Source organism: Hippocampus guttulatus, chromosome 21 (genome assembly GCF_054856545.1).
Source record: "Hippocampus guttulatus isolate MCC_2025c chromosome 21, RoL_Hgut_1.0, whole genome shotgun sequence".
In the NCBI taxonomy this organism is placed as follows: domain Eukaryota; kingdom Metazoa; phylum Chordata; class Actinopteri; order Syngnathiformes; family Syngnathidae; genus Hippocampus; species Hippocampus guttulatus.
This window is the reverse complement of record NC_141281.1, coordinates 12,010,896-12,036,156: the sequence shown is the minus strand read 5'-3', so window position 1 is coordinate 12,036,156 and position 25,261 is coordinate 12,010,896. Positions and strand designations below refer to the sequence as shown.

At 42.1% G+C, this 25,261-nt stretch overlaps 1 protein-coding gene across 2 annotated transcripts in view; it reads left to right on the top strand.

Moving 5' to 3' along the window:
* Positions 1–21,537, top strand: part of plxdc2b (plexin domain containing 2b) — a 55,677-nt gene extending 34,140 nt beyond the window's left edge. For both annotated transcript variants that reach the window (XM_086101866.1, XM_086101865.1), the window contains exons 5-14: positions 4,848–4,970; positions 7,793–7,911; positions 8,063–8,162; positions 9,620–9,715; positions 9,790–9,871; positions 12,305–12,365; positions 13,404–13,542; positions 14,394–14,432; positions 16,738–16,904; positions 17,650–21,537. In XM_086101866.1, the coding sequence (XP_085957992.1) occupies positions 4,848–4,970; positions 7,793–7,911; positions 8,063–8,162; positions 9,620–9,715; positions 9,790–9,871; positions 12,305–12,365; positions 13,404–13,542; positions 14,394–14,432; positions 16,738–16,904; positions 17,650–17,769 (1,046 nt within the window). In that variant the 3' untranslated portion in view covers positions 17,770–21,537. The remainder of the gene's footprint in view (positions 1–4,847; positions 4,971–7,792; positions 7,912–8,062; positions 8,163–9,619; positions 9,716–9,789; positions 9,872–12,304; positions 12,366–13,403; positions 13,543–14,393; positions 14,433–16,737; positions 16,905–17,649) is intronic.
* Positions 21,538–25,261: the final 3,724 nt, after the last annotated feature.

Below are 25,261 nucleotides of genomic sequence, written 5' to 3'. Positions count from 1 at the left end.
ACTTTTACAGCTCAGGTCAGTAAGATGCAGTCATTGAAGTCTTTTTTTTCAGTCGGATAGAAAACAATTGCCTGGGAGGATTGTTAGATTGTCAGGCTACTACTTGGTAAAAAGTAGCGCATCATTGATATTCGTTTTGTTCGCCAGTTTGTGGCTTTTTTGCATTGTGTCTCCCCCAACGCCTAATTTGGCTCACCCGTAAATTGAGCTTCCGCTGTATTGACTTTTACATTTCTGAACATGAAAGGACTTTCAGTGGCTCCAATTTGGATATCAGTGTTTGAATTTAATTTGGGATGATTAATTCTTGTTTAAAAAAGTTGTCACATGACTGGAATGGAAAGAGTACGCTTTCAAGGGCTTCATCATACTGGATAGTCATTTCTCATGGGTATGTTTTGATTCTCGTAGATGTAATCGCCTTGTCTCAATGCATTTACCTTACTCATGTACTAAACCAGCGGTCCCCGACCCCCGGGCCGCGGACCGGTACCGGTCCTAGAGTCAATTGGTACCGGGCCGCACAGAAAGAATAAATAACTCGGATTACAACGACTTACTTTTTATTTGTTTCGGAATCTTAAAGATGTTTTATTTTGAAAATTTACCGGATTCTCCGTTCCATCCGTTTACAGTACGTCACTCTTGACGCGCTTCTCGGTCACGTGATAGGTTCGCGCTAAATTGAAACCCGGGAGTGAGCAAAATGAGTAAAAAAACAAACGTCTTTGGAAAGTTTCTTTGGGAAGGGGATGATTCGTATTCATTATTATGTTTAGAAAATATCACAGTTTTCATGCAGGTCATATCATATTATTATTTTTGTATTTATACGCCACACCTTAAAGGCCGGTCCCTGAAAATATTGTCTGACTTTAAATCAGTCCGTGGAGCAAAAAAGTTTGGGGACCGCTGTACTAAACGACTAAAAAAGAGCGACAAACTGATTTCCCATCTTTTAAGTAGAAGACATAAACCCTTTCAAGGACAGCGGTCACCACAGCGGACAGCTTATCATGCTTTCGGGTTACAGGGTACGTGAAAGGGTTAATAAACATATTTAGTCGGGAGAGACGCTCAACCGAAACGAAGGAAAGGAAGAAGCCAAAGCCCGAGAGGGCCTGCAGGCGCAAGATAGCCGCCTCCACCTCCTTCTCTACCTCACTCTCCTCTCTCCATCTCTGTCTGGAGGAATGCCTTCTTTATCTGCTTGCCACCACCCAAATGCTTTTTTTTTTTTTTTTTTTTTCTCGACGCCACCTTGACATCGCCATTGGGGGAAGAAAAACAGCGGGTGGCTATCATGATAAGAGATTTGTGGGATTTTTTTTTGTTTAAGATTATTCCACCCAGACGTAACTAAGCATCTCCGGAATATTTGGCCGAGAGTCGTCATTGAGGCTCTTTGATGTGATAATCGCTGGCTGGGAGGTTGTGGTTTTTCGCCATCAAGACTCAAGAGTGGAAAAATGCCGGCTGCCTCGCCGAGTGTCTTCTGATTTTTAAGATCCTCAAGCCCGCCGACACTCTCCGCAAACACACACACACACACGCACGCTTTGGGGCTGGTTTCACTGCTATGAACTGAAAACGGTTGAAAAGCGTGTCGCTCTGACGGTTTCTTTCACACACTTTCCCAACCTTTATTGAGCCAGGGCACATCTTAGCAAGATCTCACGGCACACCAACAAACAAAAAACGAATTCAAATGTACCTTGAATTCAGATTTTAATTTGTTCCTAGGTGGTCAAACTTTTCTTTTAATAGGGAAAAATAGCACTGCTTTGCATGAAAAACAGAATGAAATCAACAATCGAGTCGAGTAATTGCTATACACACGGTCGGATCGGTGTGTTGATTATTCACCTTTGATGGGCATGACCGGGTGAGTGACAGCAGGTAACTGGAGTTGGTAAATCTGTGTGTGTGAGTGGCTGGTGTGAGTTGTGGCTGACAGCAGCACCTTGTACATGTTCCTATGTTAGATTTGTGAGTTGGGCTCTTTGTCCCGTTCAACAAATGGCTTAAAGTGTGAAACTGAGGCACTCCTTGACAACTGTCCTTCAATTGCTTTTTTTTTTTTTCCACTACACTTGATCGGCAGCGTAGCCGAAGCTCGTTTGCGACCCAGATTTTGGCTCGAAGCGCACAAAGCAAAATAAATGAAGCGACAGCTCAGACTGGAAAAACTCGGAGGTCAAGTTACCGTGCAATCAATTTTTTTAAGCGTTAATACAAGATGGATGGCTGGATCTCTTGCAGGTGTAGCTGATGTGACTTAAATATACTTTGGATGCACAGCTTGCAGAATTTTAATGTTGTTTTTAAATTGTTTAAACTGTGGTAGCACACATTTGGGCCAACATTGGATTGAGAATATGCGAATGGAAATGCATCCCGCTAGTGGCACTTGGCTCAACTCTATTGACATCCTAAACGGCACATATTTGGGATTATTGCTGAGGTGAACCCTGGCGATGAAATCAGACTCTCGATTCCTCAAATGTGCAGCTTTTGCAGTTCTTCCCTGATTTATGCTCCGCTGGTTGGATGGACACACTCGAATGATCTCGCTGTCTGCTTTCATTTGCATTCAAAGGCTGGATTTCTTTTCCAGAAGCCGCGTTTGTCGTTGTTAATTTGTGTGATTTGCAGAAATGTTAAAAATAAAAAAAAATTTTGGGGGGGGGGGGGGGATACAATGTAAGCAAATCAGGAGACTTTGACACCACTAAATAAAGTCACACGCCACCCACCACCGCACCCTAGGCCTCTCTTGTACCCTGCGCTGACTGCGCACAATTTCACGTCTTCTTTGCAGGGAGGTCTTAACGGAAAGATTGATTCCCCTCACGGCATGTTCTCCTCCCGCTTGTCACTGTGAGAGATGTGTGTATGTAGGCCTCCCCTTGCTGCATGCCATGAAATAAGAGTCTCCAGCTTTAGTCTCAGTGAGAATCTCCCTCTCCGGGGTGTTATCAACCAAACATGAAAAGCAAAATATGTTATCTGCGCTTTTTCTATGGTGTGACGCTTTAATCTTCAGACGGTTAAAAAAAACAACAACAAAAAGACATTTTTCGATCGAGTATACAGTCAACACTGATGACATACTTGAACTAAAGCGGGGGTCGGCAACCCGCGGCTCAAGAGCCCCCATGTGGCTCTTTAGCGCCGTCCTAGTGGCTCACTGGAGCTTTTTCAAAAATGTTTGAAAATTGAAAAAGATGGGGGAGGGAAATATATACAGTGTAAGAGGACAAACATGACACAAACATTCTTACCGTCTTCCAATGCTGTAAAAAAATGTGCAGAATTAATATTAAATTTCGACATTTCTGTCAACGAGGATTTGTGTCATAGCCTGCGACGCATTTCTATTGGCAGGCCGGGATGTCAGTCAGGTGACTGTCGTAAAAAAACAGCGTTTCATGTACAATTCACTGAGGGTACTGGCAAAGAAAGGGAATGTGGAGGGCCGAGAGAAGCATTTTTAAACAGTACATGTGAGTTACGATTGTTAACACGCTGCAAAAGTGCGTCCCATGCCTCATTCATCTTCGCGGCCGTTATGGCTGTTGCTCATTATTGCATGCGTGTGGAAGTGTGTGCGGTAACGGGTCGATCGCGGGAGGTTGGTTGATCGAAAAGTAGATCTTTGGTCAAAAAAGATTGGGCGGGGTGCCCAACCGTTTTCTCCAGATGCACTGCAGGGCAAAAATAAATAAATCATGAAGGCTCATTGTGTATTTGTAGCCAACTTAGTCATCTTGATAGTAGGCTAATATAGCTAATACATAAAGCGTGTGTTGCCTTCATTATAAGGTTTATATAAGGCGTTGAATTTTTGGTGGCTCCAACCGCATCGGTCCGGGCCCTCCACATCCAGCAATTTCACCTCCCGAGATTTTTCGAGACAAGCCAAGGACAGAATCAACAACCTGATGAACTCGATGAGTTGAAACAAAATGGGATTGATGAAAATTTTCCATTTTCAGTTTAATGCGAAACGTTCCAACAAACTGCTACTTTAGCACATGAGCAGCAACACATACAAACAGGACTTGCAGGAGTATAATTTCTCTGCTTGAACAATGATGAGCTGCCTGCATCCGTGATAGAACGAGGGCACATACGAAATAGAACAGCTACAGAGAATCCAGAGTCCGTGCTGCGGTCCGATAACGGGCCGCTAAGTGGTGCAGATCTGGTTTGTATCGAACTCGGGGCGCGAGTGAGGAAAATTTCATTTGCGTGTCGCTCAGAGAATGCCAGGAAAGTTGCCATGTCTTTGTTTTGCACTCTCTGTGTGTTCATCTTGCTTGTGACCTAGTAATGATGCATGAGTCACTCGGCGTATATTTGCTCAAGGCCCCTCGCAATTTGCTCCTTCTGTTTCTGATCGAGGATGCTATTGCTAATTAAAACCATCACTAAAGAAGCCTGAAGACACACAAAACAACCGTTAAAACACGGAGGCTCGCCATAGTTTGTTCACCCAAGAACAAGGAAGTACATTTTAGCGATGGCAGATCACTTGTCCTCATTCGGGTGAGATCGGAATTAGGTCGCAGGCTAGCTATTTAATCACTTCGCTTCAATTGGTTCAACTTGTGCGGTGGTGCGTTCATTTGTTTGCTTGTCGGTCGGTGACCTACTTAATTTCATTTTATTTTATTTTTTTTGCCAGTTCACTCGTTAGTTAGTTTGTCCATCTGTCACGCATTCATTCGTTCATTGACTCCCTAGTTACTTCGTTACGTAACGCTAAATGGTGCGACTTCTGTTGTGTTCACATTTCGGTAGCAGGTACAAGTTTTGTAATTCTTCCGTTTGATCTCACGCAGGGTTCATCTACACGGGCGACGTGGTGCACAGGATGCTAACTGCCACGCAGTACATAGCCCCCCTTATGGCCAACTTTGACCCCAGCGTGTCAAGAAACTCCACCGTCATCTACTTTGACAACGGTAAAGCTTTTTTTTTTTTTCTTCTACAGTTTTATCCCAATATGTTACCTCATCACAGACTTTTTAACAAATAGCTCTTCTTTATGGAAAGATGTGAAACCTTCTCAAACCTCGAATGCTCCCATAAATCTTCACTTCGGGCTGAATAAATGCCATCCCGCTGCTGGTTATCCAGCACATTTGTCGCCATCTCATCCTGGGAGGCTGGGACAGACTGTGTGACCTTCTGAAGGGGAGCTCACCCAACTAGAACCACACTAATCCATTCTCAGCGCGCCGCCAAAATTGAAAACGATTCTTTGGGTTTTTTTTCGTAAGAGACAGATGTGAAAGTGCAAAGGCGAGACCAAAATGGTTGAATTGGGGATTAGCACTAAGATTAGTAGTGTGTGTTCTTTTTAGCTAAAGTTAGCAGGTAATGAGATGATACGAGAAGAATGTATTAAATTTTGCTTTGGTTGCATACAAAAGTGCAGATCATCCTTCATTTTGTCCATGCATATGCAAAAAACGTGAATTTGAAGCAAATGTACAAGGTGGGAATCTAAAATAATTTGCAGACTAAATTCTTCCGGCATTGCCAGTGGTCTGCGCTCCGCTGAGTGACATGGAACAGTTTAATCCAAATGCGAGCTCATTTTAGTTACTTCACATGCTAGTTAAGTAATTTACTATTTATTTAGCTTATTTGTTGCTATGTGGCTAATTTGTTTGTTTGCAGTTAGATCGTACAGTTGTGAGCTTCTTTCCGAATTAGTTTTGTTCATTTGTTAGTAAGTCTTTACCTGAGTTAGTCCCCGGGTTCATTCTTGAATGTCAGTTTGCTCATTAGATGGTTACTTAGTTTGTAGTTATTTCACTAGCTAGCTATTTTTTTTTTCCATAAGCTAGTAAGTGAATAAGATGTTGGTTGCTTTCTAGTGTGTTAGTTCAATAGCTAGCTAGCTACTTAGCTCACCCGCCTGTTAGTTCGTTCCTTGCAGAGGTTTGTAAGTTCATTAGCGAGGTAATAAATTCATACTTCCACACATCAGTTGGTCAGTTTGTTTATAGTAGTTAGTTAATCTATCCATTTGTTAGATAGTTTGTTCGTTCGTGAGTTGTTTGTTCATTAGCTAGTTGGTCGTTTCGTCCCTCAGTCAGTCAGTGAGCCAGGTGCTTTTTTAGTGAATTTAATTTTGCTTGGGTGCGCATTCTTAGCAACATGGTGAAACGTGTGGTGTCTCAATTTAATCAAGTTTAATTTAATAAGAGTGTATTGTTTTGTTTTGTTTTGTTTTGTTTTTTGTTACGCACAAATGGATCCTTTGGGTGAAGGCTCTACTGTAACCGCACATGAGAAATGCTAGAAGATGTACGGTTAGGGTAGACTGTGATTGTCAACCATGCATGTGTAGTTGTGACAAGGCATTGGCTATGTAGTCACCGAAATGATACTTAAAAGAATCCCGAAGTAGAAGAAAGCGAGAGTGGGATTTGTGTCTGTTTAGTAAGCTGATGTCATTTAAACACTAAAGCCCCGGCCATGGATAAACTAAAATGAGGTTGCGGTAGTGCAATTTGTAGTTTGCGGATTCGCTTTTGTTTGTTTGGAGCTCGCGCAGCCTGCTGAGCTGGTAAGTGGAAATAGAAACAAGGCCGACGTGTGCTCTCTCTCCCCCGCAACCCTCGGTCCAGTTTGCCCGACGGCCCTCCCCTGCCGAAAGGGACCTGGATCAGGTCTAAGTCACTCACAGACCTCTTCCTCGTAGTGGAGGTGCAAACCGTCTTGACCTCATCCTTCAGTGCTGGCAGTCCCCCGTTTCCACACATGTAGATCATTACTGGCTTTCCTGCCCCGCCGCTCTCCGGAGCTGTCAGCAGAAAGCTTGTTTTTACGTTAGATAGAAGCCCCCCCCCCCCCCCGGCTGTAAAAATAGATGAGAGTGGTGGCAAACCTTGGCGCCCTTTTGGGGAAGAATGGCTGTCACATCAATGGGTTGCCCACAGTCTGCAGTAAAATGAAAGAAGATAATGCCCGAGGGGTCCTACTAAATCACGAGCCTGCTACAAATGGTGTCATATTTCTGGACTTCTTATTTCCAGGGATTCACCTACAGTTTGTGAGCTTTTATTAGATTCCCCAAGCATGAATGTGAGGGGATCGTTTGATCACAATTGTCAGTTAGTGCGTGTGTTTGTTTGTCAGCTCGCAAGTTCATCTGTACCTAAATCAATAAGTCAGTCTGTCTCTCTGTCTGTCTGCTCATCCATTCATTACTACGGTTGTTGTTTTGGGTTGGTTGATTGCTACGGCAGTTTGTCGGTTTGCTTGTTTGGTAGACATTCATTTGTTAAGATGGTATCTCACTGAGCGGTAAATGCTTGTGACAAGAATCAATTTGGGGTTTTCTCAGGGTTCGTAAAATGCTGCAAAGAAGAACTTTGAGTGTGTTCAAAATTTAGAACACATTCAAATTGTCTTGTTGTGACAACCCGTAACTTACTCAAATAATAAAAAATCTTTTCAAAATGTTGTCCTACTATACTGTGTCAGGTGTTCTTTTCTATTCCGGACATAAGGAAAAGTAATGCGCAGCAGTGTCATTCAGTCTGATTTGAATCTTGGCGGTGCTACAAAATCCATTATCCTAACCGCCCTGCCTTTTATTGCACCGGTGCTGGGCTTTCATATCAGCTCACATGCTTTTTTTTTTTTTTTTTTTTTTCAATCAGCTACAACTTGGAAGCGGAAGTCCACCAAAAAAACAAAAAACAAAAAACTTGATCGGTCCACTGCATGTGACGCTCATGAGCAGCGGGTGTGTTATTGACCCCTTCAGGTACCGCTCTGGTTGTGCAGTGGGACCACGTCCACTTACAAGACAACTACAACCTGGGCAGCTTCACATTCCAGGCCACGTTGCACGACACTGGTCGCATCATCTTTGCTTACAAAGAGGTACATCCAGTTAGCCTCAGTTATTCATAAAACCGCCCCCTTAAGAAATAGAAATGCACTTGAATGGCAAGAACTCATTCAGAGTGTAAAAATAAAAAGCCCAAAGCACACTCAGTCCTGCTGTGATACGTTTCCCTTCTTTGTCTTTCAGATCCCCGTCGAACTGTCGCAGATCAGCCCGGTTAACCACCCGGTGAAGGTGGGCCTGTCGGACGCTTTTGTGGTGGTCCACAAAATCCAGCAGATACCCAGTGAGTCCTCAGCTATAATTGCAGTCTCTTTGCTTGCGGGAAGATATTTTCAGGCAGAATCATTTTCGTCACGTATAGAAAATGATTACAGGCTATATCTAATTAATTTCAAGACACGAAAAGCGCCAAAAAGTAGAAATTAGGAATGTCAGCAGATGGAGGGAAGCGTCGAGCCATCAAGAGTTTCTGTTCTGTCAAGAAAGGTGACAATTAGTGTTGTTATTATCAAATACTGTGCGACAAGGACGCATGCTTTTTTTTTTTTATGTCCATGCTTTGTATTTGCCAATGCTATTGTTAAGGCGTGTGCTCGCATCCTAAAACATCAACATTTTCCACTTCTTACACACTCACAGTTGGGCTAATTGTGAAACAATCCATTTATGTGATTGTTTTGAAATTACTCTTTCAAAACAGCCCCCCTCACCCCCAAAAAAGTGGTCTCTCCCAAATCCACTACCGTATTTTCCGCACTATAAGGCGCACCTTCAGCGAATGGCCTATTTTGAAACTGTTTTCATATATACAGTACACTGCATTGAAAGGCTCAAAGATTCGAAGCTACCATTGTGGTTGCAGTTACGTTATGCATCCACTAGATGGAGCTACGCTAAAGGGAATACAATACAATACAATACAGCTTTATTTATATCGAGCTTTCACAACCTCTGCAGCTGTAACAATGAGCTTTACAGAACATTTAAAATACTACGTCCAAAAAAATCGGAATATTGGTCCATATATAAGGCGCATCGGATTATACGGCTTTTGAGAAAATTGAACTTATAGTACGGAAAATACGGGACTTCTTTTGTACGGCAAAGTCATCGAGACTAGTTTGACCATTTTCGATCCAGTTGTTGGCATTGGATCTCATTGGAATGTGCAGACTGTCGAGCAAATGTGGAATAATTTATCAAGCTTTAAGTAAACGGTGCTGAATTTTCACCTGCCAGGCCTCCCTTTAATTCCTGATACCTAAGAATCAATCTGCTCAAAGTGATCTCTGGGGCTGTCTATTTCAACATAACAAATGATGCATCCCATCTGTCTCCTGTTCCTCTCCCTGTGGCGAACATGCACAGGCAGCAAAAAAAAAGAGGACCCCCTGAGCTTTGAGTTATTAGGGCCACAAAGCAATGAGAGCCGGTGATGGATCGCACGCATCCCTCCCCGTCTTCGCCCGGCTTACGACTCTTTCGCTGGTAGCGCGCATGCCTGTCAACGGGCTCTGATTTATACGGCAGAAAATTGCCGCCTCTGGTTGGCACCGCGCGCAGAGAGAGGAGAGAGGGAGCCGTTAAGTGCAAAAAGTGGGCCTCCCCGATTTGACCTCATTCTGCCTCATGCTGTCTTCCCCTCTTTCTTCGGGGGTTGTTTGTCCCGCTTTTTTATTTATTTATTTTGCATTCCCTTTTCCTCCGTCACTTCCTGCCTCACCTTTCCCCAAAATGTAGACGTGAGGCGGCGAACCATCTACGAGTACCACCGCGTGGAGCTGACCAAGACGAGGCTCACCAACTCCTCCGCCGTGGAATTTACACCGTTGCCCAGTAAGACACATTCTCGACCCACTCGATCCGTGTCTTCCCTGTCTTGGATTTGAGAGAATGTTTCCCGTCCGCAGCTTGTCTCCAGTTCACCAGCTGTCGAACGTGCATCTCCTCCCAGGTTAACTTCAACTGCAGCTGGTGCCATCGCCTCAACAGGTCGGTTGAGCCGCAGATCTCAAACCTCAGTAACCGGTTGGAAGACGCTTTGCTCAGTTGAAATAGGCATTAAAAAAAAAAAAAAGCGGACAGTCATGATGATCTTTGAGAAGCACGGTGACATAGTAGGAAGGGCGATCGCCACGCGTCGAGAGCACCGGTGTCAAACTCAAGGCCCGGGGGCCAGATCTGGCCCACCACATCATTTTCTGTGGCCGGCGAAAGCAAATCAAAAATGGCAACTTTCATGATACTTGCTAAAATCTCAACCAACATTTCAAATTCTCATGTCGAATAAAAAAGAGTGCTACTGTAAGCATTTTCTTGTAACCAAACCCCTCATTACAGTAACTTAAACACGAGGTGAATACACCGTTAGTCTACACTTTTTTTATGTGGTTTCAGTTATAACGGCCCTCCACGGGAAACTCACTAAAATCTGGTGCGCGACAAAAATGAGTTTGACACCCGCGGTCTAAAAGTTTCAAGTTCGACTCTGCTCCGTGCTTGGGTGGCTTTTCTCGGGGTACTCTGGCTTCCTCCTGCATTCTTTAAAAAAATATGCACGTTAGGATCACCCGATTGAGTTGAAGTGCTGCAAAAACGGGTGGACCGATGCATGAGATGTATTTCATTTTTTAAGTATCACGATGCCCTTTCGTGACGTCCTTAAACGTAATAAATGTCATATTCCGTGATGGATGATCTGCTCCGGCAAGTGCATTTACTGGAATGCCTGTTTATTAGTGTTGATGTTTTTCTTTGCTTTTTATGGCTCTGTTGTGTAAATACAATACAGATGGCACATACACTCTCGCAAACTAGCACACGGTCCACAAATCATTCTGATTGTTTCTTCCCGGTAATGATGTGTAAAAGAAATCATTTCCTCTTGATTGCATAACGGTCTGGCATTCCTCTTTTAACAAAGTTTTCAAATGTCAAACATTTGCGATGACCAGCATTCACTGGATTGCAGTGTTAGGTTTCAACTGATCACAGCACTTTCTATCGAGCCTCAAATCATGTTAAATGTTCACTGGCTATGTAAAGGGTTGGGGTCAGGTTTTGGGGGTTAGCGTTCGGGTTGGGGTTAGTATTTGGCTTTGGGTTTACGGGGTCAGGGTTAGGGGTGAAAGTTGGGTTGACTGTTTCCGACCTGCTTTTGATAACACAGCGTGAAAGGGTGAGTACATGAATACCTCTGCCCAGGATGTTATGTGACTTTTTTTTTCATCTGCATTTTTTCCCCCCTCCGCACGAATCAAACCAAAGTCAATATTACAACTGCTTAAGAGGCATCGATGTTTCCTGGCAGCTGAAGCGGGGGAGTTTTCTTTTGCCCGCTCGGCAAAAGCTCGCATTGAAGGAGAAAACGAAAAGGTGGACGAGCTGAGAAACGGTTCAGTCAATTGAAAATGGATGTCATGTTTCGGTCCGTTTCATCCGCTTTCAATGCCCTCTTGCATGGAATGTTTGTCATTTATTTTGTGGTTGGTTATGCGATCGGCTCCCGTGGGCCTCGTTATTCCGGATTCTCCTCCGGCCTCGCTTTTTAAACCCAGGCAAAGTGATTCACAGAAAAAAAAAAGTATATAATGTGGGTAATTTATGGAGGGGTGCCGTTTGCCCGTAGCTGCCATCTCATTAAGCCACATTTTAATTAGCTAGCCGAGTGTGTTTCAACAACGATTCGGTCTTGTTGTTTCCATCCGCTCGCTTCCTGTGTGGGTTACGCTAATTAAAAAAAAACGCGCCCGACCTCCCGGGGTTGCACGGTTAACGTGAGGTGCTGACATTTTGAAGAGAACGACCTGAACAAACAAGAGGCGCATGGCTTGTGCCGACCAAGGCTGCAGCAGCTCCGTCATTTTTTTTATTATTTTTTTAACTAGTCCAGATGCCTTCCGTGCTTTCGGTGGGGCTGCTGCGGGTCGTAAGCGCAGGCCAACATGCGGGCCGCATATTTGCCTGAAATGCTCCGTTGTGACTCCTCACAAAGGATCCAATGGAGAAATATAGACTTTGAAAATGAGGTTTATTTCATCAAAGCTACACCAAAGATTTGTCCAAAATAGCGATCCCAAATTGGGGAAAATCCGCAGCAAGAATCAAACCCATTCTGCCTAATGACCCCTTCTCACGGCTGCCTATTATTGCAGTCGATTATAACTGTGTTTCATCACGTCGGTGCTTTCTTCACGTACACCGGTCAACAGCCGAACCTCCCCTGCAGCGACGTGATTAACCCTTTCATGCACCCTGTAATCTTATAACATGATAAGCTGACCACCGTAGTAACGGCTGTCCCTGAAAGGGCTTTCAAAAAGAAGCCAGGTTCCTTTTCAGCTCGGTTTGCTTCATGGAGCATACTGAACGATCGTTTGATCAGTTAAGTGGATTCCCACTGATAGATTGCCTTCTTCACTTTAGATGCTCCAGTGGATTTGACCGCCATCGGCAGGACTGGGTGGACAACAGCTGTCCGGATGAGGTCAGAGAATAGGCTCAATATTTGGCGAGTCAAAACATTACTTGAGTAGGCAAGAACAATACACTGATATCGATATAGTTGGGAACAATCCTCGAGTCACCAGAAACAACACAGTAGTACCCTCTATTTACGACGGTCTCTTCATCCGAAATTTTCAAGTTACGAAACATCTCAACAGAAAAATATTGCCTCTTGTTAAGAAAGAAATTTCAAGATGCGAAAGGTAAAAATACAGTATGGGCAGCTCGTCGCAGCTCCGAGTTTCCTGAACGCAACATACCGATAGCTGCTCTGCCATTGGCTATTACCGAGCATCATTCTGGCATCCCATTGGCTAAGAGGGACCTCGGCCGTTTGCGTCAATGTGTGTGGATAGATTGATGTGTGTCTATGCAACGTCCTCGGGCCATGAGGCGTTCCGATCGTGTGACGTAAATGTGAATCACCCAGGAAAGGTCTTCACCAGTCGGGCGATCGCTCACTATGCTGATGTTTGCCTCGGACGTTTTCGAAGGATTGTTAAAAGCCGACAAAAGCAAACGTCCTTGGATCAGTTCTTGACAAAACACTTCTGGGAGAGAACATGAACTAAAGAGGGCAAAAAACGATGAGGACGCAGTTGAAAGTTAAATGACCATCATTTTGATTCTTTTGTTTTTTACATTATGCACAATTCTCATTTATTGTGCAATAATCCAACCGTAACATGTATTTTGGTCCATATTTCAATGCATTTTTATGCTTTAGGAAACATTTATATCAGATTTTTGGGGGGGCCTGGAATGGATTAGGGCATTTACATGAAAAACACGTCTTTACTTACAATTTCTACTTAAGAAATTTATTCCAGAACCAGTTAATTTTCATAACTCAGTTTTCCAAAAACAACAATATTGTTTTATCGAGAACCATCGCAACTTACTCAGCCACAGTCCTCAAGTAGTCGGCCGCAATCGACCGACGGCGAGCAACAGCAGCCAAGCAATCACGAACCTTGATTGTCAGGAAAAGCACTTTGAAAAATCCTGTTGATTCCAGACAAAGGACAAGCTGTGTGACATCATTGACACCACCTACCTCTACCCCTTCATCACATCTGTTGGCGCCAAGACCACCGCCAGAAGCAAAGACTCCCCGCTGTCCACCTCGCAGCCCCCAACCAGCGCCCCAACCGAAGGTAAAGTCTACAACGCCGCTTTTGCCTCGCCGTTCTCAAAACAGCTGATGGATGATCGTCAGTATACATTCACACTTTGGCTAATTACCCGCTCCGTGCCTTTTGTCTCCCAATTTTCTCTCCTTGCGACGCTTGCGTGTCCCTCCGAAAAGAGTTTTGCATGAAAGGTTGCGGAGGTTACCGCTTTGATATTGCAGCGCGAGCGCATGATCCGGCGCGCCGCGGCGGGAGGCTAAACGCGGGGTGTTCTCTCTCATGCGAATCCCGTGTGAAAGGCACATTCTTTTGCTGATGATAGCAGAATGGACAAGGTGTCCTTCAAACTTGGTCAACCCCTTTGTTATTCGCATAAATACCATTGGAAGCCATTCATTTTGGTCTCTTGTGGCTTCTGCCTCGTCCCACTGACGTTACTGATCCGCATTCGCGATCGCTAATGGGGCTTTGGATTGGCTTTAACGAGCTGCTAATTTACATTAGCCCATCTCGTTTTCAAAGTTCAGACGCACCAAAGCGTGTCTGGAAATTTACATGAAAGATCCCTTTTGAATTAATTTGTTCAGTGAAACGCGTCTGGGGCATTTGCATACGGCGAATCCTCGTGTGTTTGGAAAGCGTCTGCGTGAAGTGGGTCACGCGACATTATCATACTTCACATGTATATTCAAGCCAAGAGTCTGCTCTAATCGCCTGAATTATGCATCTTGGACCATTCTAGTGGAAGAATACATTTTTAATCGAGTTGAAAAAGAAGACCTGGGGGGGGGGGGGAGCGATTCCTTTTGGTTAAATCAAACAACAGAGAGAAATATTGATTATTTTGTCTGACTGATTTGTTTGTGCCCTCGCAGATGATACCAAGATTGCACTGCATCTCAGAGAAAATCAAGGTATGTGCTTCATGTTGTCACCGCAATGTTTTTTGTGTTTCTTTTTTATAACCTTAATCAGCAATTTGGATTTATTTTTGGATATTATCACTCAATGCTTAAATACCGTATTTTGTGCAGTCTAAGGCGTTCCGGAGTATAAGGCGCACCTTCAATGAATGGCCTATTTTAAAACTATCTTCATATCTAGGGCGCACTGCATTATAAGGCACATAGAATAGAAGCTACAATAGTGGCTGCGGTTGTGTTATGCATCCACTCGATAGAGCTACGCTAAAGGAAATACAATACAATGCGGCTTTATTTGTATAGAGCCCTAGATGCGGTTGCATTATGGGTCCACAGCTGGAGCTAGACTAAAGGGAATACAATACAATACAGCTTTATTTATATCGTGGTTTCACAACCGCTGCAGCTGTAACAAAGCGCTTTACAGAACATTTAAAATACGACGTCCAAGAAATCTGAATATTGATCCTTGCGTAGCTCCCCCTGGATGTAGCATGAAGCACGACATGAAGCCCATAACAATTTATTCCTTTGCATAAATAGAAATGGCATTACAAAACAATCAATGAAAGACCAAAGTTACGAAGACAATTGATTCGATAAAAAGGCTCACGTCCACACGGGGCTGCATATCCTTCAGTCTTACTTGTGTCCTTTTTCCTTCGTTTAGTCAGTAGTTATCGATGCTTTTGGTGTTATCTTTGTTTCATAATGGCTGCGCAGAGCTCACAAAGTAGTCGTCTGTGTGTGTTGGTGAATGCACATGTCAATTTGTGTCGTGCAGAAAACCTTTTTAGGTTACAATTGGTTCCTGCTCATAATCACCACTAGATGGCATAGGAACACGAACGGCAACAATTCAATGGGGAATAGAAAGAGACTGTAACACCATGTATAAGGCACTTGCTTATAAGGCGCACTGTCGGCTTTTGAGAAAATTGAATGCTTTTCTGTGCGCCTTATACTGTGGAAAATACGGTAGTTAGGGACAATACAGTGGTCAGGAATTTTTTTAGGGGTGATTCGGGACCTATGGCCTTAACTCATTCACTCCCAAAGACGTTTTTAAACGTCTTTTCAGACTTGGTCCAGAATTGGCTGGTTGAATGAGTTGATATCACAGAATACTCAGGTAGCAGCACATATTCTGTCGTTATGACCTTGGGACTCCTCAGTTGGAGTTGTACTTGGAATCCCATCGGCCACATTTGAAGAAGGCTCGCCTTTAAAAACATGGTGTCGCTAGCACAACGCTGCGCCGTTTTTATTGGATTCGTTTGACCGTTTCTTCAGGCTGAAAGCCGCTTGAGACTCACATCACGGCGAAATTAATCTGACAGCATTTTAAGAGGACGTCTCTGAGGTTTGACAAGCACAAATGGACGATGTTCGCGCATGGTATTGTGTGTCTCAGGAAAATACGCGTGCTTCCGGAAAATCTTCACAGCAGATCTTTGTGATCATTCTGAAGCGACTAACTTTCCTTTATCTTCCAATTTGTCATAATAAAGAGAGGCTCCACTTAGCGTTGCTTGGCATCCTTCTTTACAGATGTCAAAGCCCCGAAATGGAAACCAGTATAACTCTGCTCGTTTAAAGGAAGCAGAGCAAGGCATTTACCTCCCGCAGGTTCGACAGCTGCGCCGTTGTGGGGAATCTATCTTATCAACCCTGCCAGGCTGCTAACAGCCTGGAGCATTCGCGCTGGGCTTTTAAATTTCCCCGAGCGTGAATGCAATTTAAGAGCCTGTTGTATAGCTTTGATTGTTACATGTGCTGGAAAATCAAATGTTACAGCAGTCCATGGGAGATGCTGATTTAATGGTGAGCTCGGTGGAGGCCGTACTTAATTAAAAGCATAATAGAAGGGACATACCGTCAAAGAAAATGGCATGGAAATGTTCTACGCTGTTAGCTTCGAAAAATGATTAACTTGCTTTCCACAGGTGTGAACGCTCACGATGGTTTTTGTTGTTGTTCCTAACAAAACTGTCTCAATCATCGACGCGGTTTCCATGAAGGGATTGAAAAAGCCAGCATACAAAGCCGTCTGTAAATGTATTAGCGCTGACTTTTCAGTGATCTTTGCCAGCATCCAGTGGTCGGCCTTTTTTGTCTGGAATGTAAAGCGTTCACCTTGACTTGACTTGCCATTAATTCTTGCTTAGACGTGCTGAAGCGCAGCAGCAGCTCATGAATGGCTAAAAAGGGAGAAGCTGTTTGCTTGAAGCCAAGCATCCTCTGTGGCCATTTTTTGCCTCAAGGTTGTCGCAAATCCTCTTTTGCGTGTTTGCAGTGATGCCGGCAGACAGCGCGGCGGACCGTACGACGGGCACGCACCCTCTGCACACGGGTTTGATCCTGGGCGTCCTGCTGGTGATGGTCATCATGGTGGCGGGCGTGATGGTCACCGTCTACATCTACCATCACCCAACGTCGGCCGCCAGCCTCTTCCTGATCGAGGTGAGCAACGCGTGCCTGAAGACTACCAGATGAAATATACCATACGTGAATATTTCTTGTGGAATACAGTGAAACTCCTCCACAACGAAATCATGCTTGCAGAAAGAAATTTTTCACAACAGGGGGTTTTTCACTGTAGCAAATTTGATCTTAGATGTAGACACACGCACACACAAATGTAAGTGTACTCTTTATTTTTATTCCAAAAGTGCATAAGTATGAGCATACACTTATTGTCTTCGCTGCTTGACATCCAAAGGTCCGTTTTGTAGCCATTTTAGCAATGCAACGTTCTTGCTGCGTCTGAAACTAACACTAACAACGTGTTAGTGTAAATCAGTGTGGTGGTTGCTGTTGCCGTTTCCGAACAAAGCAGTAGAGGTCGCTGTTGGATTCAACTTCATTGTAGTGAATCTCGTCGCGAGGCAAGAACAGAGAAAAACATTTCGTACAATGCAACAGGGTTTTTTTGGTTGTATGGGGCGGCAGGAAAGTGGGTATGGTGTTAATGCATGAAGGTTTTTTCACACTGGGGGGGGGGGGGGGGTATTTTCGCCCATGGAGGTTTCGTTGTAGAGGAGTTTCACTGTATGTAGATTAACCCTTGCGGGGACAGCGGTTACTGCAGTGGACAGCTTATCATGTTATCGGGTTACTGGGTGCAGGAAACGGTTGAAGGCTGCAGCAATTGCTAGTTTAACGAAATTAGCTAACATTGTGTTGTTGTCAACACGCGGATCCTCAGAGACGGCCGAGCAGGTGGCCGGCTATGAAGTTCCGCCGCGGCTCGGGCCACCCGTCTTATGCCGAGGTGGAGCCGGCGGGCCACGAGAAGGAGGGCTTCATCGTGTCCGAACAGTGCTGAGAGAGGGCCAAGTTCCTAGCCAGCCAGGGACGTCGTCACCTGGATCATCTCTGATCTGGAGAACAGACTCGTTACGCCGAGCAACTGAGGAAGTGGACGCCACGGCGGGACAACATGGCTGTCTTGATTGCATCCTGTACGGCATCAGGAGAGAATGACATCTTATATACACATTTTTTAAAAACAATGTATGAATGGATTTCATTTTTATTGTTGCTGGGGTTCCACAATATAGGCTTTGAAAGGCTTTGAATGTCCACCCGCTTCTGTTTTACGTTGCTTTTTCTTCGAATGGCATGTTTTCGACAATTTTTTATTTTTATTTTTTTTTTGTGTTTCCACAGTGTTGAGAGGCATGCATCATCCGTCACAGTGAAGTCCAGAGAACGATAGATTAATTTGATTTATTATTATTATTTTTTTTTTTTTACTGTGGCGTCACTAAAGAATAATAATTAAACTGCAAGAAAAAAGTGGTAATGTTATGAGAATATTTTAAAAAATCACATTTTCTCCATAAAAAGTCATAATATTATGAGAATGAAGTGCTCTTTTTTAGGAGCAATGCAACAAGTTGAAAGATGAAATATATTGAGTAAAAAAAATAAATTAAGATGTCAATTTTACATAACACAAAAAATAACTTTTTTTCTCAAAATTGCAACTGCTGTACTTTTTTTCATCCCCAAATAGTCAGATCACCGCCAAACACACTGACACCCACACAAAATTACAATTTTCAACAAAAAAAAAGGAACAATCACCTTTTTGCTTTTTTTCAGTTTTTTGTCTTTAGATTACTCTTTTTTCCCCCTTGGAAAAAAAGATCCCCAAAATATATATTTTTTTCTGGAAAAGTTTATTTATATATATATATATATATGTATGTGTATATATATATATATATATATACATATATATGTATATATATATATATATATATATATATGTATGTGTATATATATATATATATATATATATGCTTGCCCTCCGGGGACACTTGCTGCCGGATACGCCCTGGATCCATGGAGAAAGTGGAGACCGGTGTGCCTGACAGTACTGTCCGTGGAGGATGTGGAAGACATCTACATTATTGGCCTTTTGATAACAGGTATGCTGCTCTTTGGTGTTGGCAGCTTGCTGTTCTATCGCAAAATTCAACCGACGGGAGCGGCTCTATTGAAAGTGAAGAAGCTGCCGGTCACTCTGGATGGCTTGGCGCGAATGTCCAACACTCAGACTCAAGCGGTGACTGAGCTCAATCGCAATACTGTTGTGATTTTGGAGCGACTCCGCGCGATCGATAATACCATGGAGACGTTGGAATCCACGCTGCGGAAAGAATTTCTGGATCAGACTGATCGGCGCCACTGAGGAGATACAGACCAAGGACTCAAGGCTGTCTGGAATTGTTGGCGGCCGTCTCTCCAAAACAAACAACGCTATCTGGCCTTTCCCCTGGATGGAAATACGCACGGAGTCTAGGGCCCCCACCACCACCCCCCTCCTTCTAGGCCATGGACTGATAAGCCGGGACTGTCTTCATGATGAGCAGACCTCGACGATGCAGCTATGACCTGTACACGCATACACATACACAACTGGACAACCACACGCGCATACACATCCTTGTTATCACCGTCTTCATCGCTCCGATTCTTTTTCCCCCGTGAGGTGGTTCGATAATGCGGAGCGCAACAGTGGACCGTGCGGCTGGTCATTACGGCTGCGTCGCGGTTACCCCCCCTCTCCCCCCCCCCCTTCCCATTCATCCTCCCCCTTATTACATGTTATGTCCTGTGACTTGTTGTAACTGTCATATGCTTATTTTATGTGCTAGGGTCTTTTTTTAAATTTTTTATCCTGGACTTAAATTATCCTCGGAAGAGGATAGTTCGAGCGTGGGGGTTTTTTTTCCCTCTCCCTACCCAGCGTTTTCCTTTCTGAATTCTGATTGTAATTTCCCCATTGCGGGACAAATAAAGGATATCTTATCTTATCTTATCTTATATAAATCAGCCTTTATTTCAAGTGGTTACTATTTTTGTATGGATATTTTTCTTTAAATATGTCATTTCATTTTCATATGATGACTATTTTAAATTCTTTTTAAAAAGTACAACTTTTCCCAAAAAAAGACGACTTAGTTCTCATAAAAGATTTCTACTTTTTTCTTGGAAAAAAAAAAGAGATGATTCTTTTCCTTATGGGCTTCCAACTTCTGGCTCCAAAAAATAGGACTTCATTCTCATAAAATTAGAGGTACTGCTTTTAAAAACAAAATACTTTTTTTTTCTCATCAAAATTTGTTTCTTTTCAGCATGGTCTCAATATACCTTTGTAGTTTTTGAACAGGTGATTGGCACTCTTTCATTATTTTTAATTGGTTCTTATCCAAATAAATGGGTCCAGTTGTATTTATGTACATTTTATTGTTATTTTACATTTCTTTGCTCAAGTGCCATTTTGTGTCTGAGAAGTTTGCACTTTTTTTGTTTTAAATACATGTGGTACTAATGCAAAATGACAAGACAGGCGCTTGTGAGTGTTTATGCCCAATCTATTTTCTTATTGTGTGTGAATGGAAAAACAAAAAAACAAGGGTTTTTAGTTATCGTTGGATTTCCAACAACTGGCTGTGCACATATGATTTGGTCATGAATTAGCCAAATTAACACACTGGTCCTGCTTTTGATTCCAATGTTTTGATTGGACCGTGTTGTTTTCCTTTGTTTTGATTGGGCAGAATGTTAGGTTCCTACAATACAATAATATACCATGTCCAAAACATTTGCAGATTCAGGTAAATCGTGGCTAACATTTGCAGTTTGGCTGCAAAGTATGGGGAAAATATTTTTATAAGTGTCCTTTTCTAGTACGTGTAACTATTCCAGTCTTTATTTTCACACGCATATGTGAATATATTTTTAACATACATTTCAGAAATTAGCCCAATGCTAAGCTGACATTCTACTGACAAATGCAATGTGCAATGTAACACTTTTTTAATGTTCACATTTCAAAAGTCGTCCTTTTTGAAAATGTTCTTATGCCTTGACCATCTTGTATGTAGTTCAACCCCTCACACCTCTGATAAATAACTTTAAATTGGTGAGCACAGCTGTGCAAATTTAAGAGGTTGTCAGGAACATGTAAAATAATTTAAATGGTCTTTTTGAAATTATGGTCCTCAAAAGTTAGCTACGGCTGTTACCATGCTTGGCTAACTCTCCTCGGAACCGAGACAATGACAATAAAAATGCTCATTCTCCACAGTTGTAGTTTTTTCACAGCATGGTCTGTAATGTATACGAGCTCAAATGGAATATTTATAAATATTAGACATGGTTCTGGCCGAAGACTGTATTAGCTTGCTTTCTCACTGATTCGATAAAGAAGTTAGCATGGCCCGTAGTGGCGCTGAGCTGCCCCGAGAGTTGCATGATGTGGAAAATAACGCTCTTTTGTTATTTGAATGTGAACATTGAATATTTATTTTAAGAGTTTAGAGCAGAGTACTTTCCAGATGATTGACACAGCTTTAAAAAATTTTGAAGAAAAAAATATATATACTGAACTGACGCCTGAAACTGCAATTGTTTGTGGACCCCCTCAATTCTTGTCACTCGTTCCTGTAGTAATATTTTAGCTGGATGACTGTTACTTTCTGACTTATTTTCCCCATTTTATTCCCCACAATCTCATTTTTCTCGTTATATTTTGGGGTTGAATACAGATGAAATAATAAATAATGGTTTCCAAAACAAATACCGTGGTTTTATCATCGTAACAGCCAATCGATTTGTTTTCGGTAGAGCAGGTGTACCTAATGAAGTAGTCCGTGAATTTTGAGCCTTCATCGCCACCTTGTGGTGAGGAGAAATACTACACACGAAGCAACAGACGATCAAGCCATCCATTTTCTAATCTGCTTATTCTCACAGGGGTCGCGGGCGTGGTCGACCCGATCACAGCTGTCTTCGAGCAGCAGGCGTTGCAACGAATTGTTTTTGGAATGTGGGAGGAAATCGATCCCGGGACCTCTGGACTGTACTGCGAGGCCGGCGTGCTAAGCAGTCGACACCGTCCCGCCCACATAGTCAATCCAATATATCTTTACATCTTTCACAATAGCTGTTGCTGTAACACAGTGCTTTACAGAACATTTATCTTTATTTAAAAATAATAGCTTTGAATAATTCAAACTTAAGGCTTTATTAAAGTTAAGGAGACAAAAATACCTCTCTCTAAATGGCATTACAAGAGTCAGTAAACAAGCATTAAGGCGTTTTTAGATGGGGAAAAAAACGACCTTGTATCGTAAGCCATTTTTAGCTGGAAAAAAAAAGGACCATTTATATAGTCAGGCATTTTTAACAGCAAACAAATGACCATGTATAGGAAGGCATTTTTAGCCGAAAAAAACCAACATGTATAGTCAGGCGTTTGTTTTTACATGGGAAAAAAAAAGACCGTGTATAGTAAGCCGTTTTTGAGCAGAAAAAAACGACATAGTATAGTAAGGCGTTTTTGAGCCAGAAAAAAACGACATAGTATAGTAAGGCGTTTTTAGCCCGAAAAAAACGACATAGTATAGTAAGGCGTTTTTGAGCCGAAAAAAACGACATAGTATAGTAAGGCGTTTTTGAGCCGAAAGAAACGACATAGTAAAGTAAGGCGTTTTTGAGCCGAAAAAAACGACATAGTATAGTAAGGCGTTTTTGAGCCGAAAAAAACGACATAGTATAGTAAGGCGTTTTTGGAGCCGAAAAAAACGACATAGTATTTAATAAGGCGTTTTTAGGCCGAAAAAAACGACATAGTATAGTAAGGCGTTTTTAGCCCGAAAAAAATGACATCGTATATATAGTAAGGCGTTTTTGAGCCGAAAAAAACGACATAGTATAGTAAGGCGTTTTTGAGCTGAAAAAAACGACAAAGTATAGTAAGGCGTTTTTAGGCCAGAAAAAACGACAGTATAGTAAGGCGTTTTTACCCCGAAAAAAACGACATAGTATAGTAAGGCGTTTTTGAGCCGAAAAAAACGACATAGTATAGTAAGGCGATTTTAGCCCAAAAAAAACGACATACTATATAAGGCGTTTTTGAGCCGAAAAAAACGACATAGTATAGTAAGGCGTTTTTGAGCCGAAAAAAACGACATAGTATAGTAAGGCGATTTTAGCCCAAAAAAAACGACATAGTATAGTAAGGCGTTTTTGAGCCGAAAAAAACGACATAGTATAGTAAGGCGTTTTTGAGCCGAAAAAAACGACATAGTATATAATAAGGCGTTTTTAGGCCGAAAAAAACGACATAGTATAGTAAGGCGTTTTTAGCCCGAAAAAAATGACATAGTATATATAGTAAGGCGTTTTTGAGCCGAAAAAAACGACATAGTATAGTAAGGCGTTTTTGAGCTGAAAAAAACGACAAAGTATAGTAAGGCGTTTTTAGGCCAGAAAAAACGACAGTATAGTAAGGCGTTTTTACCCCGAAAAAAACGACATAGTATAGTAAGGCGTTTTTGAGCCGAAAAAGACGACATAGTATAGTAAGGCGTTTTTGAGCCGAAAAAAACGACATAGTATAGTAAGGCGTTTTTGAGCCGAAAGAAACGACATAGTAAAGTAAGGCGTTTTTGAGCCGAAAAAAACGACATAGTATAGTAAGGCGTTTTTGAGCCGAAAAAAACGACATAGTATATAATAAGGCGTTTTTAGGCCGAAAAAAACGACATAGTATAGTAAGGCGTTTTTAGCCCGAAAAAAATGACATAGTATATATAGTAAGGCGTTTTTGAGCCGAAAAAAACGACATAGTATAGTAAGGCGTTTTTGAGCCGAAAAAAACGACATAGTATAGTAAGGCGTTTTTGAGCTGAAAAAAACGACAAAGTATAGTAAGGCGTTTTTAGGCCAGAAAAAACGACAGTATAGTAAGGCGTTTTTACCCCGAAAAAAACGACATAGTATAGTAAGGCGTTTTTGAGCCGAAAAAGACGACATAGTATAGTAAGGCGTTTTTGAGCCGAAAAAAACGACATAGTATAGTAAGGCGTTTTTAGCCCGAAAAAAACGACATAGTATAGTAAGGCGTTTTTGAGCCGAAAAAAACGACATAGTATAGTAAGGCGATTTTAGCCCAAAAAAAACCACATACTATATAAGGCGTTTTTGAGCCGAAAAAAACGACATAGTATAGTAAGGCGTTTTTGAGCCGAAAAAAACGACATAGTATAGTAAGGCGATTTTAGCCCAAAAAAAACGACATAGTATAGTAAGGCGTTTTTGAGCCGAAAAAAACGACATAGTATATAATAAGGCGTTTTTAGGCCGAAAAAAACGACATAGTATAGTAAGGCGTTTTTAGCCCGAAAAAAATGACATAGTATATATAGTAAGGCGTTTTTGAGCCGAAAAAAACGACATAGTATAGTAAGGCGTTTTTGAGCTGAAAAAAACGACAAAGTATAGTAAGGCGTTTTTAGGCCAGAAAAAACGACAGTATAGTAAGGCGATTTTAGCCCAAAAAAAACGACATACTATATAAGGCGTTTTTGAGCCGAAAAAAACGACATAGTATAGTAAGGCGTTTTTGAGCCGAAAAAAACGACATAGTATAGTAAGGTGATTTTAGCCCAAAAAAAACGACATAGTATAGTAAGGCGTTTTTGAGCCGAAAAAAACGACATAGTATATAATAAGGCGTTTTTAGGCCGAAAAAAACGACATAGTATAGTAAGGCGTTTTTAGCCCGAAAAAAATGACATAGTATATATAGTAAGGCGTTTTTGAGCCGAAAAAAACGACATAGTATAGTAAGGCGTTTTTGAGCTGAAAAAAACGACAAAGTATAGTAAGGCGTTTTTAGGCCAGAAAAAACGACAGTATAGTAAGGCGTTTTTACCCCGAAAAAAACGACAGTATACTAAGGCGTTTTTGAGCCGAAAAAGACGACATAGTATAGTAAGGCGTTTTTGAGCCGAAAAAAACGACATAGTATAGTAAGGCGTTTTTAGCCCGAAAAAAACGACATAGTATAGTAAGGCGTTTTTAGGCCAGAAAAAAACGACATAGTATAGTAAGGCGTTTTTGAGCCGAAAAAAACGACATAGGTATAGTAAGGCGATTTTAGCCCAAAAAAAACGACATACTATATAAGGCGTTTTTGAGCCGAAAAAAACGACATAGTATAGTAAGGCGTTTTTGAGCCGAAAAAAACGACATAGTATAGTAAGGCGTTTTTAGCCCGAAAAAAACGACATAGTATAGTAAGGCGTTTTTGAGCCGAAAAAAACGACATAGTATAGTAAGGCGATTTTAGCCCAAAAAAAACGACATACTATATAAGGCGTTTTTGAGCCGAAAAAAACGACATAGTATAGTAAGGCGTTTTTGAGCCGAAAAAAACGACATAGTATAGTAAGGCGTTTTTAGCCCGAAAAAAACGACATAGTATAGTAAGGCGTTTTTGAGCCGAAAAAAACGAC